At 39.8% G+C, this 13535-nt stretch overlaps 1 protein-coding gene across 3 annotated transcripts in view; it reads right to left on the bottom strand.

Annotated features, from left to right (window-relative positions):
• Positions 1-8323: 8323 nt before the first annotated feature.
• The window catches only part of RAD54B (RAD54 homolog B), a 52020-nt gene continuing 46808 nt past the window's right edge, over positions 8324-13535 (bottom strand). For 2 of the 3 annotated variants that reach the window (XM_036337717.1, XM_036337716.1), the window contains exons 11-13: positions 10735-10801; positions 10337-10537; positions 8326-8693 (exon numbers count right to left, since the gene is read on the bottom strand). In XM_036337717.1, coding sequence (XP_036193610.1) covers positions 8455-8693; positions 10337-10537; positions 10735-10801 — 507 coding nt within the window. In that variant the 3' untranslated portion in view covers positions 8326-8454. Of the gene's footprint in view, positions 8694-10336; positions 10538-10734; positions 10802-13535 lie in introns of all 3 variants that reach the window. The other variant, XM_036337715.1, reaches the window with a different exon arrangement.

The raw sequence follows: 13535 nt of genomic DNA on the forward strand, positions 1-13535 counted from the left end.
AGACTTGTGACCCAGGGGTTCAGTGCCAACATGGAATAATTGCTTTTTCTTCTTTGTCATCTTAGGGCCAAAGTTTTAGCCAGCTGAAACATGAAGTTAACTAGTATGGAGACCAAATTTAAAATAATATTTCAATACAAATAAAGTTTTTCATTGAAATAAAATTTCAAATTTGGTGTTACAGCCACGCACCATTTAACAACAGGAATATGTTCTGAGAAATTCAGCGTTAGGCAATTTCGTCCTCGTGCAAACATCATAGAGCACAATTCCACAAACCTAGGTGGGACAGTCTACTACTATGATTATTTGTGCTGTGCTTTTATAGGACTGGTAGTGCTGTAGGATTGTTACACCAGCATCACCACAAACACGGGAGTAAATTGTTCCGCTACACAAAACAGCTACTACATTACTAGGCAATAGAAAATTTTCAGCTCCATTATACTCTTACGGGACCAACATGGTATATGCGGTCCATTGTCCATTAAAATGTCATTATGTGGTGCGTGACAGAATTGTTAAAATGCTTTCATGACTTTTCAACACTTCACTAAGGCTCTTCTTAAGGACATCCATGTACCCCCATCCATCCTCTTCTACTTGGATTTCCGCTCTTTTAGAACATTTGCCCTCTCTTCCCCACCTTGAATTCTGAGCCATCTGATCTGCCCGTCCACATCTACCCCATCAGCAACATCTAATTCACTTCACATGTCCTCCTGAAACTTTACTAATGTTTGCAGCCCGCATCAATTCCCCTCTCCCCCCACATTTGCAACAGTCCATGCACAGCCCGTCAGTTTAAGCCACTCTATGCTATTCTCCAATAATCCAGGGAAATCTTGGATGTGTTCAACGAGCACATTCCATAAAACTCAGCATTCATTATCATACTAAGTGTATACGAAGCTGTCTATAGCCAATCAGCATGTTTAGAACTTTGACCTTAAGGTTGCCTGTTTCTGTGTTAATCAGAGGAGATGTGCTACCATGCCAAGAACAACTCTGGTATGAAGAAAACGCAAGCCCTGACCGGGTTGGCTCAGTGGATAGAGTATCGGCCTGCAGACTAAAGGGTCCCGGGTTTGATTTTAGTCAAGGGCATGAACCTTGGTTGTGGGCACATCCCCAGTGGGGGATGTGCAGGAGGCAGCTGATCGATGTTTCTCTCTCATCGATGTTTCTAACTCTCTATCCCTCTCCCTTCCTCTCTGTAAAAAAATCAATAAAATATATGTAAAAGAAAGAAAATGCAAGGTCCTAGAAACAAAACATATCTGATAACTCCTTATATTTATGTGAGAGAATTTCTCCAGTTTAAATACTTTAATGTTACTGAAGAGTTTCCATATCCCAGGCACCATATTACTAAAAAATAAATAAAAATCTTTTAGGTAGCCTATATTATCCCCATTTTAAAAATGAGGAATCTGAGACTCAGAGAAGTTAAGTAACTGGCTTAAGGTCACACAGAAAATAAATTACAGAAATAGGATTTAAGTAGGTTTATATGACGCCAGAGCCAACCTCCTCAATCTCTATACTGCTCTATATATGAGTGTCCTGTGGATCTGTGTCTGTTAATTTTGTTTCTCCACCAGAATTATAAATCTTTTAAGGGTTTATAATGATAAATAGAGGCCTGGTGCATGAATTCCTGCACCAGTGGGGTCCCTTGGCCTGGCCTGTGGTATTGAGATAAAACTCGCTCTCCGACATTCCCTGAGGGGTACCGGATTGCTAGCGGGTGCAGGCTAGGCTGAGGTACCCCACCAGTGCAGAATCAGAGCTGGGGAGGGACACAGGAGGTTGGCCAGCGGGGGAGGGATCGTGGGAGGGCTCTAGGGCATGTCCGGCCAGTCTCACTCAGTCCTGATTGGCTGGACTCCAGCAGCAAGCTAACCTATTGGTTGGAGCATCTGCCTCCTGGTGGTCAGTGCATGTCATAGCAACTGGTCGACTAGTCGACTATCTGCCCTGGGGTGGTCTGTGCACATCATAGTGAGCAGTTAGCGGCCTTAGCATATCATTAGCATATTACGCTTTGATTGGTTGAACGGATAACCGGACAACTGGATGACTGGACACTTAGCATATTAGGCTTTTATTATATAGGATACTGTTTATTATAAGAACTACCACTTATTAAGTACTTACTATGTGCCAGGTGTGCATAACATTTGAAAAATATATTTAATTTCATTTAACCCTCACACAACCTGATTATTGAGGTACTAGTTCCATTTCACAAATGGGGAAACTGAGTCACAAAGCATTTAAATAGTTTGTCCAGAGTCATACAAACAGACAGTGGAACAAACCCAAGTTCTCCAGGGCTTGAAGCTTATGTAAGTTGTAGTAGGAAAGCTCTCCTAAAGAAAAGATATTCAAAAATACAAAATGAAATATGAAAGTGAATATTCAAAATAAAATTAGAAACCACAACTGATCACTTGGGTCTTAGATATGCAAGTTTCTCTCTTCTGAAAGGCCTTTGGGCAATTTCCCTGAGATGCTTACATACAAAATGAACACTGCAACTCCTTTCGCTCACAGGGGCATGCAAGGAAAGGGCCTTGAACCTGAAGCAGCACTAGCTCATGATAAACCTGCCTCCGGACAGACAGGACTTAATCCTGATCTGCCTGTCCTTCTCCAAAGCCCGCATCCAAGGTACCATTTTGGATTTGCACAGTCCAGAGGGCTGTTCTTAAAAGCAAATTTATATTTTGCACACATCATGCATTATATTAAGTCCATTTTCTTATTGAAATGTTCCATATATCAAATCCCAGGTTTGTTCTACAGTTCTTGACAAGAGTTATTATCCTTCCTCTATTGTTTTCATAATAAGGTTACAATTTAAAATAACAATAGTCAAGATATATCTTTATTAGCATGGCAATCAAAAACTCACACCACATATACTTTGGGGATCAACAGACATCTAAAAACAGTAGCAGCTTCTTTTTCCAATGGAGAAATATAAATTTTGCCCCTTCATGTATGATTTATCTTCACTTGGGAAATCATCAGGAAATCAAAGAAAGGAGAAATGTTCATTTCTAGACTATGAATCATATGAGAAAATTGCAGTAACTCTGTATCTTTTCACACTGGCCTGCTTGAAAGACTATTTCATTTTTTATCCTTATTTCACATTTAACTAACATGATTAAAATAACATAATCATATGATTGTTATTGAGGAAAAAAGACAGACTAAAGTTATTTTCTGGAGAACCAAGATGGTGGCATAGGTTAACGCCGGAGTTTGCTGCTTTGAACAACTACTTCAAAAGTGAAACTAAAAGACGGAAGGGACATCACCCAGAACCACAGGAACGCTGGCTGAGTGGAAGTCCTACAACTAGGAGGAAAGAGAAACGCATACGGACACTCAGAGGAGGCGCAGTGCTGAAGTCAAATTCTGAGTTGCGGAGTGCGCGGTTGGAATTTTCAATCGGGAGGGAGTCGCAGACTCTGAGCTCCAGATCCGGGCGAGTCTTTAGGGACCCAGACTCAAACGGGAGAAGCGGGACTGTCTGGCTTCGGTCAGAGCGAGTGCAGCTTTCTCTCGGAGCTTTGCAGCGGGTGCTGGGACTCAGAGAGGCAGAGCCCCTGGGGACAGGACTGAGAGCCGCCATAACTGCTCTCTCCGGCCCACCCTGTTGAGCCTGTGCGACCCGCCGCGCCCAAGCCCTGCACACAGGCATTTGCCGGATAGCCTCAGGCAAAGGCTAGATTAGCACCTCCCTAGAGGACAGAAGTTCTCTCACTGCTGACACAGCTGATTCTCATAGCCACTTGGCCTGGAGGTCAAACCCTCCCTGGAATTAGCTACAACAATCAAGGTTTAATTATAAGACTTCGAACAAAGACCACTAGGGGGTGCACCAAGGAAGCATAACAAAATGCGGAGACAAAGAAACAGGACAAAATTGTCAATGGAAGATATAGAGTTCAGAACCACACTTTTAAGGTCTCTCAAGAACTGTTTAGAAGCCGCCGATAAACTTAATGAGATCTACAAGAAAACTAATGAGACCCTCGATGTTATATTGGGGAACCAACTAGAAATTAAGCATACACGGACTGAAATAACGAATATTATACAGACTCCCGACAGCAGACCAGAGGAGTGCAAGAATCAAGTCAACGATTTGAAATGCGAGGAAGCAAAAAACACCCAACCGGAAAAGCAAAATGAAAAAAGAATCCAAAAATGCGAGGATAGTATAAGGAGCCTCTGGGACAGCTTCAAGCGTACCAACATCAGAATTATAGGGGTGCCAGAAGATGAGAGAGAGCAAGATATTGAAAACCTATTTGAAGAAATAATGACAGAAAACTTCCCCCACCTGGTGAAAGAAATGGACTTACAGGTCCAAGAAGCTCGGAGAACCCCAAACAAAAGGAATCCAAAGAGGACCACACCAAGACACATCATAATTAAAATGCCAAGAGCAAAAGATAAAGAGAGAATCTTAAAAGCAGCAAGAGAAAGAAACTCAGTTACCTACAAGGGAATACCCATACGACTGTCAGCTGATTTCTCAACAGAAACTTTGCAGGCCAGAAGGGAGTGGCAAGAAATATTCAAAGTGATGAATACCAAGAACCTACAACCAAGATTACTTTATCCAGCAAAGCTATCATTCAGAATTGAAGGTCAGATAAAGAGCTTCACAGATAAGGAAAAGCTAAAGGAGTTCATCACCACCAAACCAGGATTATATGAAATGCTGAAAGGTATCCTTTAAGAAGAGGAAGAGGAAGAAAAAGGTAAAGATACAAATTATGAACAACAAACATGCATCTATCAACAAGTGAATCTAAGAATCAAGTGAATAAATAATCTGATGAACAGAATGAACTGTTGATTATAATAGAATTAGGGACATAGAAAGGGAATGGACTGACTATTCTTGGGGGGGAAAGGGGTGTGGGAGATGCGGGAAGAGACTGGACAAAAATCGTGTACCTATGGATGAGGACAGTGGGTGGGGAGTGAGGGCGGAGGGTGGGGCGGGAACTGGGAGGAGGGGAGTTATGGGGGGGAAAAAGAGGAACAAATGTAATAATCTGAACAATAAAGATTTAATTAAAAAAAAAAAAGACAAGTTATTTTCTGAGATAAATATTGAGGTCAAAATGTCTTTTATTTCTGTTCTTCTATTAAGTATGGCAAAAAAAAAATAATCCTCAAAATAACCATACTTAATGTCTCATTTGGGAATAGTTCACTTCCCCATTGACTTTCGGAGTGTCCCACAAGCCACTGTTTCTGTTTATTTTGGTTAAGTTATCCAAATCTTCACCCAGTATTCTGATGAGTTTTAAGAATGTACTTCCAGTATCAATTTATTTACATTGCTATCAAATGTATGGGGTTAATGATGTTGATACAACTAACTGACCATCTGGAGAAAAATTAATTAGATACATCACTTCTTACACCAAAATAAATACCAGCAGAATCAGAGACTTAAATAGAAAAAATAAAGCACAAAAGTACAAAAAATATATAGGAACTTCTTCTTATAGTAGTAACTTAGGTAATTCAACTGACTATCCTGCTGAGAACAACAAGGCAAAATATCTTTATACACACACCTACCACAGAGGACCCAACTATTCTGCTCCTAGATATTTTCCCAAGAGAAATAAAAGCATCTGTTTACACAATGATTTTTAACATAAATGTTCATAGTTTTATTTATAAAAGCCCAAAACTGGAAACAATCTAAGAGCCTGTCAGCCTGTGAATGTATTAAAAAAATTGTGAGTACATACACAAAATAGAGTGCTTCTCAGCTTTAAAGGGACTGAACATACAACACAGATGAGTCTTAAGATAATAAAGAATCCAGACAAAAAAAGAAGAAATACTTTCATTTCTTTAAAATTGTATTTTTTAAAATATATTTTATTGATTTTTTTACAGAGAGGAAGGGAGAGGGATAGAGAATTAGAAACATTGAATAGAGAGAAACATCGATCAGCTGCCTCCTGCACATCCCCTACTGGGAATATGCCTGTAACCAAGGTACAGGCTCTTGACTGGAATCGAACCTGGGATCCTTCAGTCCCAGGTTCCAGAGCCGACGCTCTATCCACTGAGCCAAACCGGTTAGGGCTAAAATTGTATTTTTTAATGAGCACTTTGTTAGGCATAAATAGAACAACCAAAACATTCATTTATTTTTTTCTACTTATGGAATAAACATTAGGGTTCCCACATTTTCAAAGCCATCTGACAGTCAAAGAATTCCTTAATAATGTTTATGGAAGAGAAATGAAAAACAGTTACTGAAGGACTCTCAAACATTCTCAACAACAAATTTTTCATTTATGCAAGTCAGTTCATTAAACCTATCTTCATCTTACAACAACTAAAGTGTTACCTTTTTTCAACATTCTATGCATTCGATCAGTTTTTAAAAGGTTGTTCACTTTTTATTTAATTTATAATTTAATTCCTACCCCTACAACCCATGGGGGGTGGGGGGGGGAATAAGTGTAAAACTCTGCTAATATAAAATGCTCTTGAAAAAATCCTGTCAGTCATATTGGTAGTGAGAGTGACTTGCCCATTTTTATAGCTATTACAACAGCAGCCTATGGTTTGAACTCATGAAAACAGCTCTATGCTTTAAACTTGCCTGGAATGCCTAATGCGTTGAGACAATTGTGATCTGTTGCTGCCACCAGCAGGTCATGCTCCCAAAATGATATTTTCCCCTTTGTTTCTGTTTTGTTTTATTTCTAACTCATCTACAGATATTTCTTGCCCACCAAATCCTTAGATGAAATAACAAATCTCTCTCATAGGTATTCTCAGTAACAATGACTCCTAAAAATATATATATACTATACAAATCCTTTTCTTTCTTTTAGAAATACATCTGATCTTTTTCCTTGTCTTCTATTCCTTCTTTCATTTTCCTTCATAATCCCCATACTTTTTTAAGATCATTTTTCTGGTAAATGTATTCCTTTGTTGAGTCTGTCCTTCAAAAACAAAAACAGCATGTCTACAAACTGCTTTCGGTCCAATATATTAATTTGGGACCAGCTCAGAGAAACAGTACCATCTGTTGATTATACACATTGTTTACTGAAAGTCATGAATTTCCTAAGAATCCCAAAACACCAATCGGAAAGAATATGTGCACCCAAATTTTCATAGCAGTCTTATTTACAATAGCTAAGATCCAGAAACAGCCCAAGTGCCATGACTAGATGAGTGGATAAAAAAGCTGTGGTAGCTCTAGCCGATTGACGCAGTGGTTAGAGTGTCGGCCCGTGGACTGAAGGGTCGATGTTTGATTCCGGTCAAGGGCATGTACCGCAGTTGCAGGCTTATCCCAGCACTGCTCAGGATGCATGCAGGAAGCAACCATTTTATGTGTTTCTTTCACAGCGATGTTTCTTTCTCTGTCTCTTCCCCTCCCCTTCCACTCTCTCCAAAAATCAACGGAAAAAATATCCTTGGGTTAGGATTAAAAAAAAAAAAAAAAAAATAGAAGAGCTATGGCACGGTTACACAATGGTACATTTACACAGTGGCTGTAAAAAAAAAAAAAAAAAAAGGAACACTTACCATTTGTGAAAGCATGGATGGACCTGGAGATTATTATACTAAACTATAGTTTAAATTTATCAAGTTATTCAATTATCTGACACATCTATGTCTAATGTTCCTAATCAGATTAGATTTTCCGAAAACAGGTATTTTACCATTTTTAATATTCCTTATGAAAGTGCATTAATTATGGAATTACTAATAAACAATTATATAATGATAGATGTCTTTAATGTTTTAACATTTAAGAATATATGCCCTACCTGGTTTGACTCAGTGGATAGAGTGTTGGCCTGCGGACTGAAGGGTCCTGGGTTTGATTCTGGTCAAAGGTACATGCCTGGGTTGCAGGCTCGATCCCCAGCAGGGGGCGTGCAGGAGGCAGCGATCAATGATTCTCTCTCATCATTGATGTTTCTATCTCTCCCTCTCCCTTCTTCTCTGAAATCAATAAAAATATATTTTTAAGAAAGAATATATATAACAAAATCTACAAACAGTCCTGTATCAAAACTCTGATACACTTTGCAACAAATTTATTATTGTAATGTAAGTAATTCTACCCAGAAACATAGAAGCAAGGAACAGACTGTGGAATCTCAAAGGGAAGGTGAGATGGTTGGGTAGGTGGGAAGAGATCAACCAAAGAACTTGTATGCATATATGCATACCCCATGGACACAGGCAATAGGATGGTGAAGGCCTGGGTGGGGGACAGGGGCAGGCTAGAAGGGGTCAATGGGGGGAAAAAGGGACATATGTAATACTTTCAACAATAAAGATTTAATTAAATAAATAATTCTAATCATTTTCAAAACTTACATTTAATTACTGTTATTTTTTAAAGGGGGGGGCAAGGGAATGTCATGAAGTAACCTTTCCTAACAGAGCAGCAGTATTTTGATTGGTTATATTCTGAAAAAAGAATGACACATTTTCTCTTATTCTGTCAAGAAAGGGATCTTTAAGATTTAACTGATCTCCAGAAAAATGTTTCCATTGCTTCAGCTGTGACATGGAGAGAGGTTTCAGGGAGTCAGACTTCTTGTGATGTGGGCCAAGCTGACAATTTCTAGAGACAGGGAATTTTTCCAATGAATCACCTGCAATAAGTAAAAGAATGAGAAAAATCCTTAAGCCAATCAATATTTTACTATATACAATACTTTTTATTTTATGATATAATGGGTTTATGCAATTTATTACATTTTGTTCTCTGATCTCAAGGACCTTCTGGTCTAATAGAAGACAGACATTAAACAAATAATCATCCAGAGATATGTTACAGGGCTACAATCCCTTATCTAACACCTTTGGGACTAGATATATTTCCAAATTCGGAATATAATTGGAACAATCTGGCACAACACTCCATAATCAAGCCCATTATATAGAATATTTAGAACTAAATAATAAAAAAACTGCATTTCAAAATTATGAGATCCAGCCTTGGGGAACATTTACAGCCTTAAATACCCATTTCATAGATGAAGACTGAAAACCATGAAGCTAGGCATTCAACTGGAAAAATAAGAAAAAGAATAGAGTAAAGACAATGAAAAAGGAAGAGAAGATAAAAGCAAAAATTGTTAAAATAGAAAACATATGGTAGAGGACCCAATATTAATTTATATAAAATATAAAGTTTCCATGCCAACCTTGTACAGTCTAACTTCTTAACCTACTCAATATAATTTATCAAGTGATTTCAAACTCTTGAACACTCAAGTCCCACTTGTGATCCAGTTCCTATGTGAATGGTGTTAATCACAGAGGGCTGATGTTTGTATTTATTTATTTACTTACTTACTTACTTATTTTAATCCTCAACCGGGCATATTTTTCCATTGATTTTTACAGAGTGGAAGAGAGAGGGAAAGACAGAAATATCGATGTGAGAGAAACACATCGACTGGTTGCCTCCTGCACGAGCCCCGACCAGGGCCCGGGCCAGGGAGGAGCCTGCAACTGAGGTACGTGCCCTTGACCAGAATCAAACCCAGGACCCTTTGGTCCGCAGGCCAGCGCTCCACCTACTGAGCCACACCGGCAAGGGCAGGACTGAGGTTTTTAGCTTCACTTAACCAACACTAGCAGTTCATCAAGTACTGGGAAGTATGGTGGCCCCTGCTAATCGCCTCAGAAAATATGTTCCCATTATGATTAAGGTCTACATAAATTAAACAAAGAGTAAGCTTATTCTATCAAGTGCATGTTTTGAGGGAAATAGAAATAAGGAGTCTAATTCTGAAGCCATTATGCCAGAATTTGAAAGATTTCTCTAAGCTAAATTTCTCACAGCTGTTTCAGAAATAAGAAGCGAACCCTAGCTGGTTTGGCTCGGTGGATAGAGCGTCAGCCTGCGGACTGAAGGGTCCCAGGTTCGATTCCAGTCAAGGGCATGTACCTTGGTTGCGGGCACATCTCCAGTAGGGGGTGTGCAGGAGGCAACTGATCGATGTTTCTCTCTCATTAATGTTTCTAACTATCTCTCTCCCTTCCTCTCTGTAAAAAATCAATAAAATATATTTTAAAAAAAAGAAATAAGAAGCAAAATGGAGAGATTAAGGTCCTAATTAATATTTTCTCAAATACTGATCTGGCAGTTGCCCTCTGACTTGCAGGGGGAAAGAAACTAACATATACAAATGGTAAATATTTTAGTTATTCTATATTTAAATACTTCCAACTACTGCAGAGAGACAAATGAACTTTACCTTCAGAACAGAATTAACATACAACACACCTGTATGGTCTCGTTCTCCTGCACAGTCACAGTCAAGCAGGTCATGAGTCACACAGTGTGAACTTTCGTGTAATGTGAACAAATTTTTAAGCTCCTCTACTGAAAACTGGATATGCTCAGATGTCTTGGCCAGGTCTACAACCGCCCCAGAAAGACCTTGCTTACTGATCTGCCTTTGATAGATCTTTTCTTCTATTGTACCTGAAGGGAAAACATTCATTAGATTTACTGCAGATCCTTATGTCTGTTATTTCTGCAGAGTAAAATATGGTTGGCATATAGTTAACAAAAGAACAATAATTCCTAACACTGAAGCACAGATTAACAACAACAACAACAACAGTTCTTTTTATATTATTCAAAGGGATACATTTTTATGGCACACTGAAGGTTATTACCTGTGGTTAGGAGTCTGTAAATATGTACGGGATGTTTCTGACCATCTCTCCACACTCTAGACATTGCCTTAGAAAATAAATGAGAGTTCTGAGTACAGTTGAAACTAATAGCCTTTTCCCCATAAGCAATTTGCATTAATACATTTAAGATTAGGAATTCTTGATTTTACTTGTAGCTTCAAAAAACAAAGCCCAGGCATGTCAAAGCACTCTCCACTTCCTGTCTTTTTCCTGAGAAAAAGAAAGGCATGGACACCCACTGTGGGGCTATGAAATAACTAGAGGGGCGTCAATAAAGACGGAGGGTTTACCTGCATCAATGAATGGCACAGTGAGTGTAGAAAGCAGAAATGCAAAGAACTGTCCTGTCTGGTTGCTCAATGGTTAGAGCACTGGCCCATGGACCTAAGGGATCACAGGTTCGATTGCCAGTCAAAAGCACATACTTCAGTTGCAGGTGTTATCCCTGGCCGAGTCAGGGCACATGCAGGAGGCAGCCATTTAATGTATCTTTCTCACATCGATGTTTCTCTCTCTCTCCCTTCCATTCTCTCTCTCTAAAGATCAATGGGGAAAAAATATCCTTGGGTGAGGATTAAAAAAAATAAGAAGAATGCAAAGAAACCACATGTAGCACGAGCACAGAGGGATTATTCCCAGTCCAAGTAGCTCATGATTTATCCCTAAGGAATCCTGAGGATGCCTGCAATCAGTTCAGGCTCTAGGTCAGTGGTTCTCAACCTGTGGGTCGCGACCCCTTTGGGGGTTGAATGACCCTTTCACAGGGGTCGCCTAAGACCATTGGAAAACACATATATAATTACATATTGTTTTTGTGATTAATCACTATGCTTTAATTATGTTTAATGTGTAACAATGAAAATACATCCTGCATATCAGATATTTACATTACGATTCATAACAGTAGCAAAATTACAGTTATGAAGTAGCAATGAAAATAATTTTATGGTTGGGGGTCACCACAACATGAGGAACTGGATTAAAGGGTCGCGGCATTAGGAAGGTTGAGTGTTGTGTGTTTCCTTCCACGTCCCGCGTGGAGTAGGGTTCGGTATCTGAAAGAGGAGCCGCACACAAATGAGAGAAAAATGACACGAGATAATTTTAAAATATTGGGGGACCAGGCGAGCAAGTCCAGAAGGACTTCCACCGATGCTCAGGCTGCTCCAACCTTTTATTGATCTGGGGTAGCCCTAGGGTAAGGAGGTTTCAATGACACACAGATTAGCTCACCCACAGGCAATTTCCAATAATAGGCAGACTATCTTATCAATAAGGATTTACATGAATAAAGGTAGGGAGGTTGCTTCAGCTACCATTACCTAGATTAACTGGGTGGTATCTAGATTAACTGGGTGGTACACAGCCCTGACCTTTGCTAGGGCTTCAAGGTTACTAACTTTGGGGGGGTCTCTGTCTATACTCAGCTAGTGAAGACAATAAATAGACTCCGGCAGTTGAGAACCACTGCTCTAGGTAGTCCCCTGAGGTTTCAGGACCAATGATACCATGCAGTAAGGGTTGATGTGCAAACCCTGCACTTTCCAAAGAAAGGTCTGGCCTTCCCTCCGCTCCAAGTAGATAACTGCTAAGCCCTTGGCATATCCTGCCTGATGAGAGGGTCTCTGTCTATTTGGGGCCTTGCAGCCACTAGATCTTTTATACTAACAATGTGATTTAGGTGAAGGCTTTGGGCCTGTCCTGTCAGTTTGCCCTCTGGTGGAATTAGAGACTGAATAACTGAGGTCAGTCACTCAAGTCCTTCACGCCTACGTGAGCAACCAACAAAAACTCGGGACACCGAGATGAAATGAACTTCTCTTTGACTGTACTCAACGGTGCTGGGGAAGTTAAGTGCTGTCCATAGAACTCCAGTAGGGGAAGAAAAAGGGAAGCTTGTCCCTGGTCTCTACCCCATGTACCTTTTACCTTCACTAGTTTTAATCTGTATCTTTTCACTGTAATACAAACACAGATACCAACTGAGGTGCAAATGTGTAAGTAGAAATCTTAAAACACATAAAGATGGACTGTATTCTGCAGTAAACCAAAGGTTTCTTCTGAACTATTTTCCTAAATAAGCTAATTTTATATCTTTATACAAACATTGATCATAGCATCTGTAATACGTAATTGTCTCCCTCTGATGGTTGTAAGCACCCTGATGTCCCAAGATGCAAGTGAACTCTGTTTGAGAATACTCATCGATGCTGGGAAAATTAAGTGTTGTCCATAGAACTCTGGTCGGGGAGGAAAATTAGGCCTGAAGTACCTGCAGTAACTTAGAGCCTAGAGCAGCCGTGGGCAAACTACGGCCTGTGGGCCGGATCCGGCCCGTTTGAAATGAATAAAACTATTGGAAAAAAAGACCGTACCCTTTTATGTAATGATGTTTACTTTGAATTTATATTAGTTCACACAAACATTCCATCCATGCTTTTGTTCCGGCCCTCCTGTCCAGTTTAAGAACCCATTGTGTCCCTCGAGTCAAAAAGTTTGCCCACCCCTGGCCTAGAGACATACAGATTTGGGTTTGAATCCTGGCTCTGCCTTTTATAAGCTATTGTTAGGGGCAAAAATAGAATATTGGGGACTAGCTGCGGTTATGGGAAATATTAATCATGCTCTGTTAACCATGATTGTCTTGTGTTGGTTAAAGAAAGGACAGTCGACCTGGCTGGGAGTTGTGCGCCCCCAGGACCTGGGATTCAACCTTGGACCTGGGAGTCAACCTTGGACCTGGGAATCAACCTTGGAATCATTCTCATTCTAGAACTGCC

Source organism: Myotis myotis, unplaced genomic scaffold, assembly GCF_014108235.1.
Source record: "Myotis myotis isolate mMyoMyo1 unplaced genomic scaffold, mMyoMyo1.p scaffold_m19_p_16, whole genome shotgun sequence".
Classification (NCBI taxonomy): Eukaryota; Metazoa; Chordata; class Mammalia; order Chiroptera; family Vespertilionidae; genus Myotis; species Myotis myotis.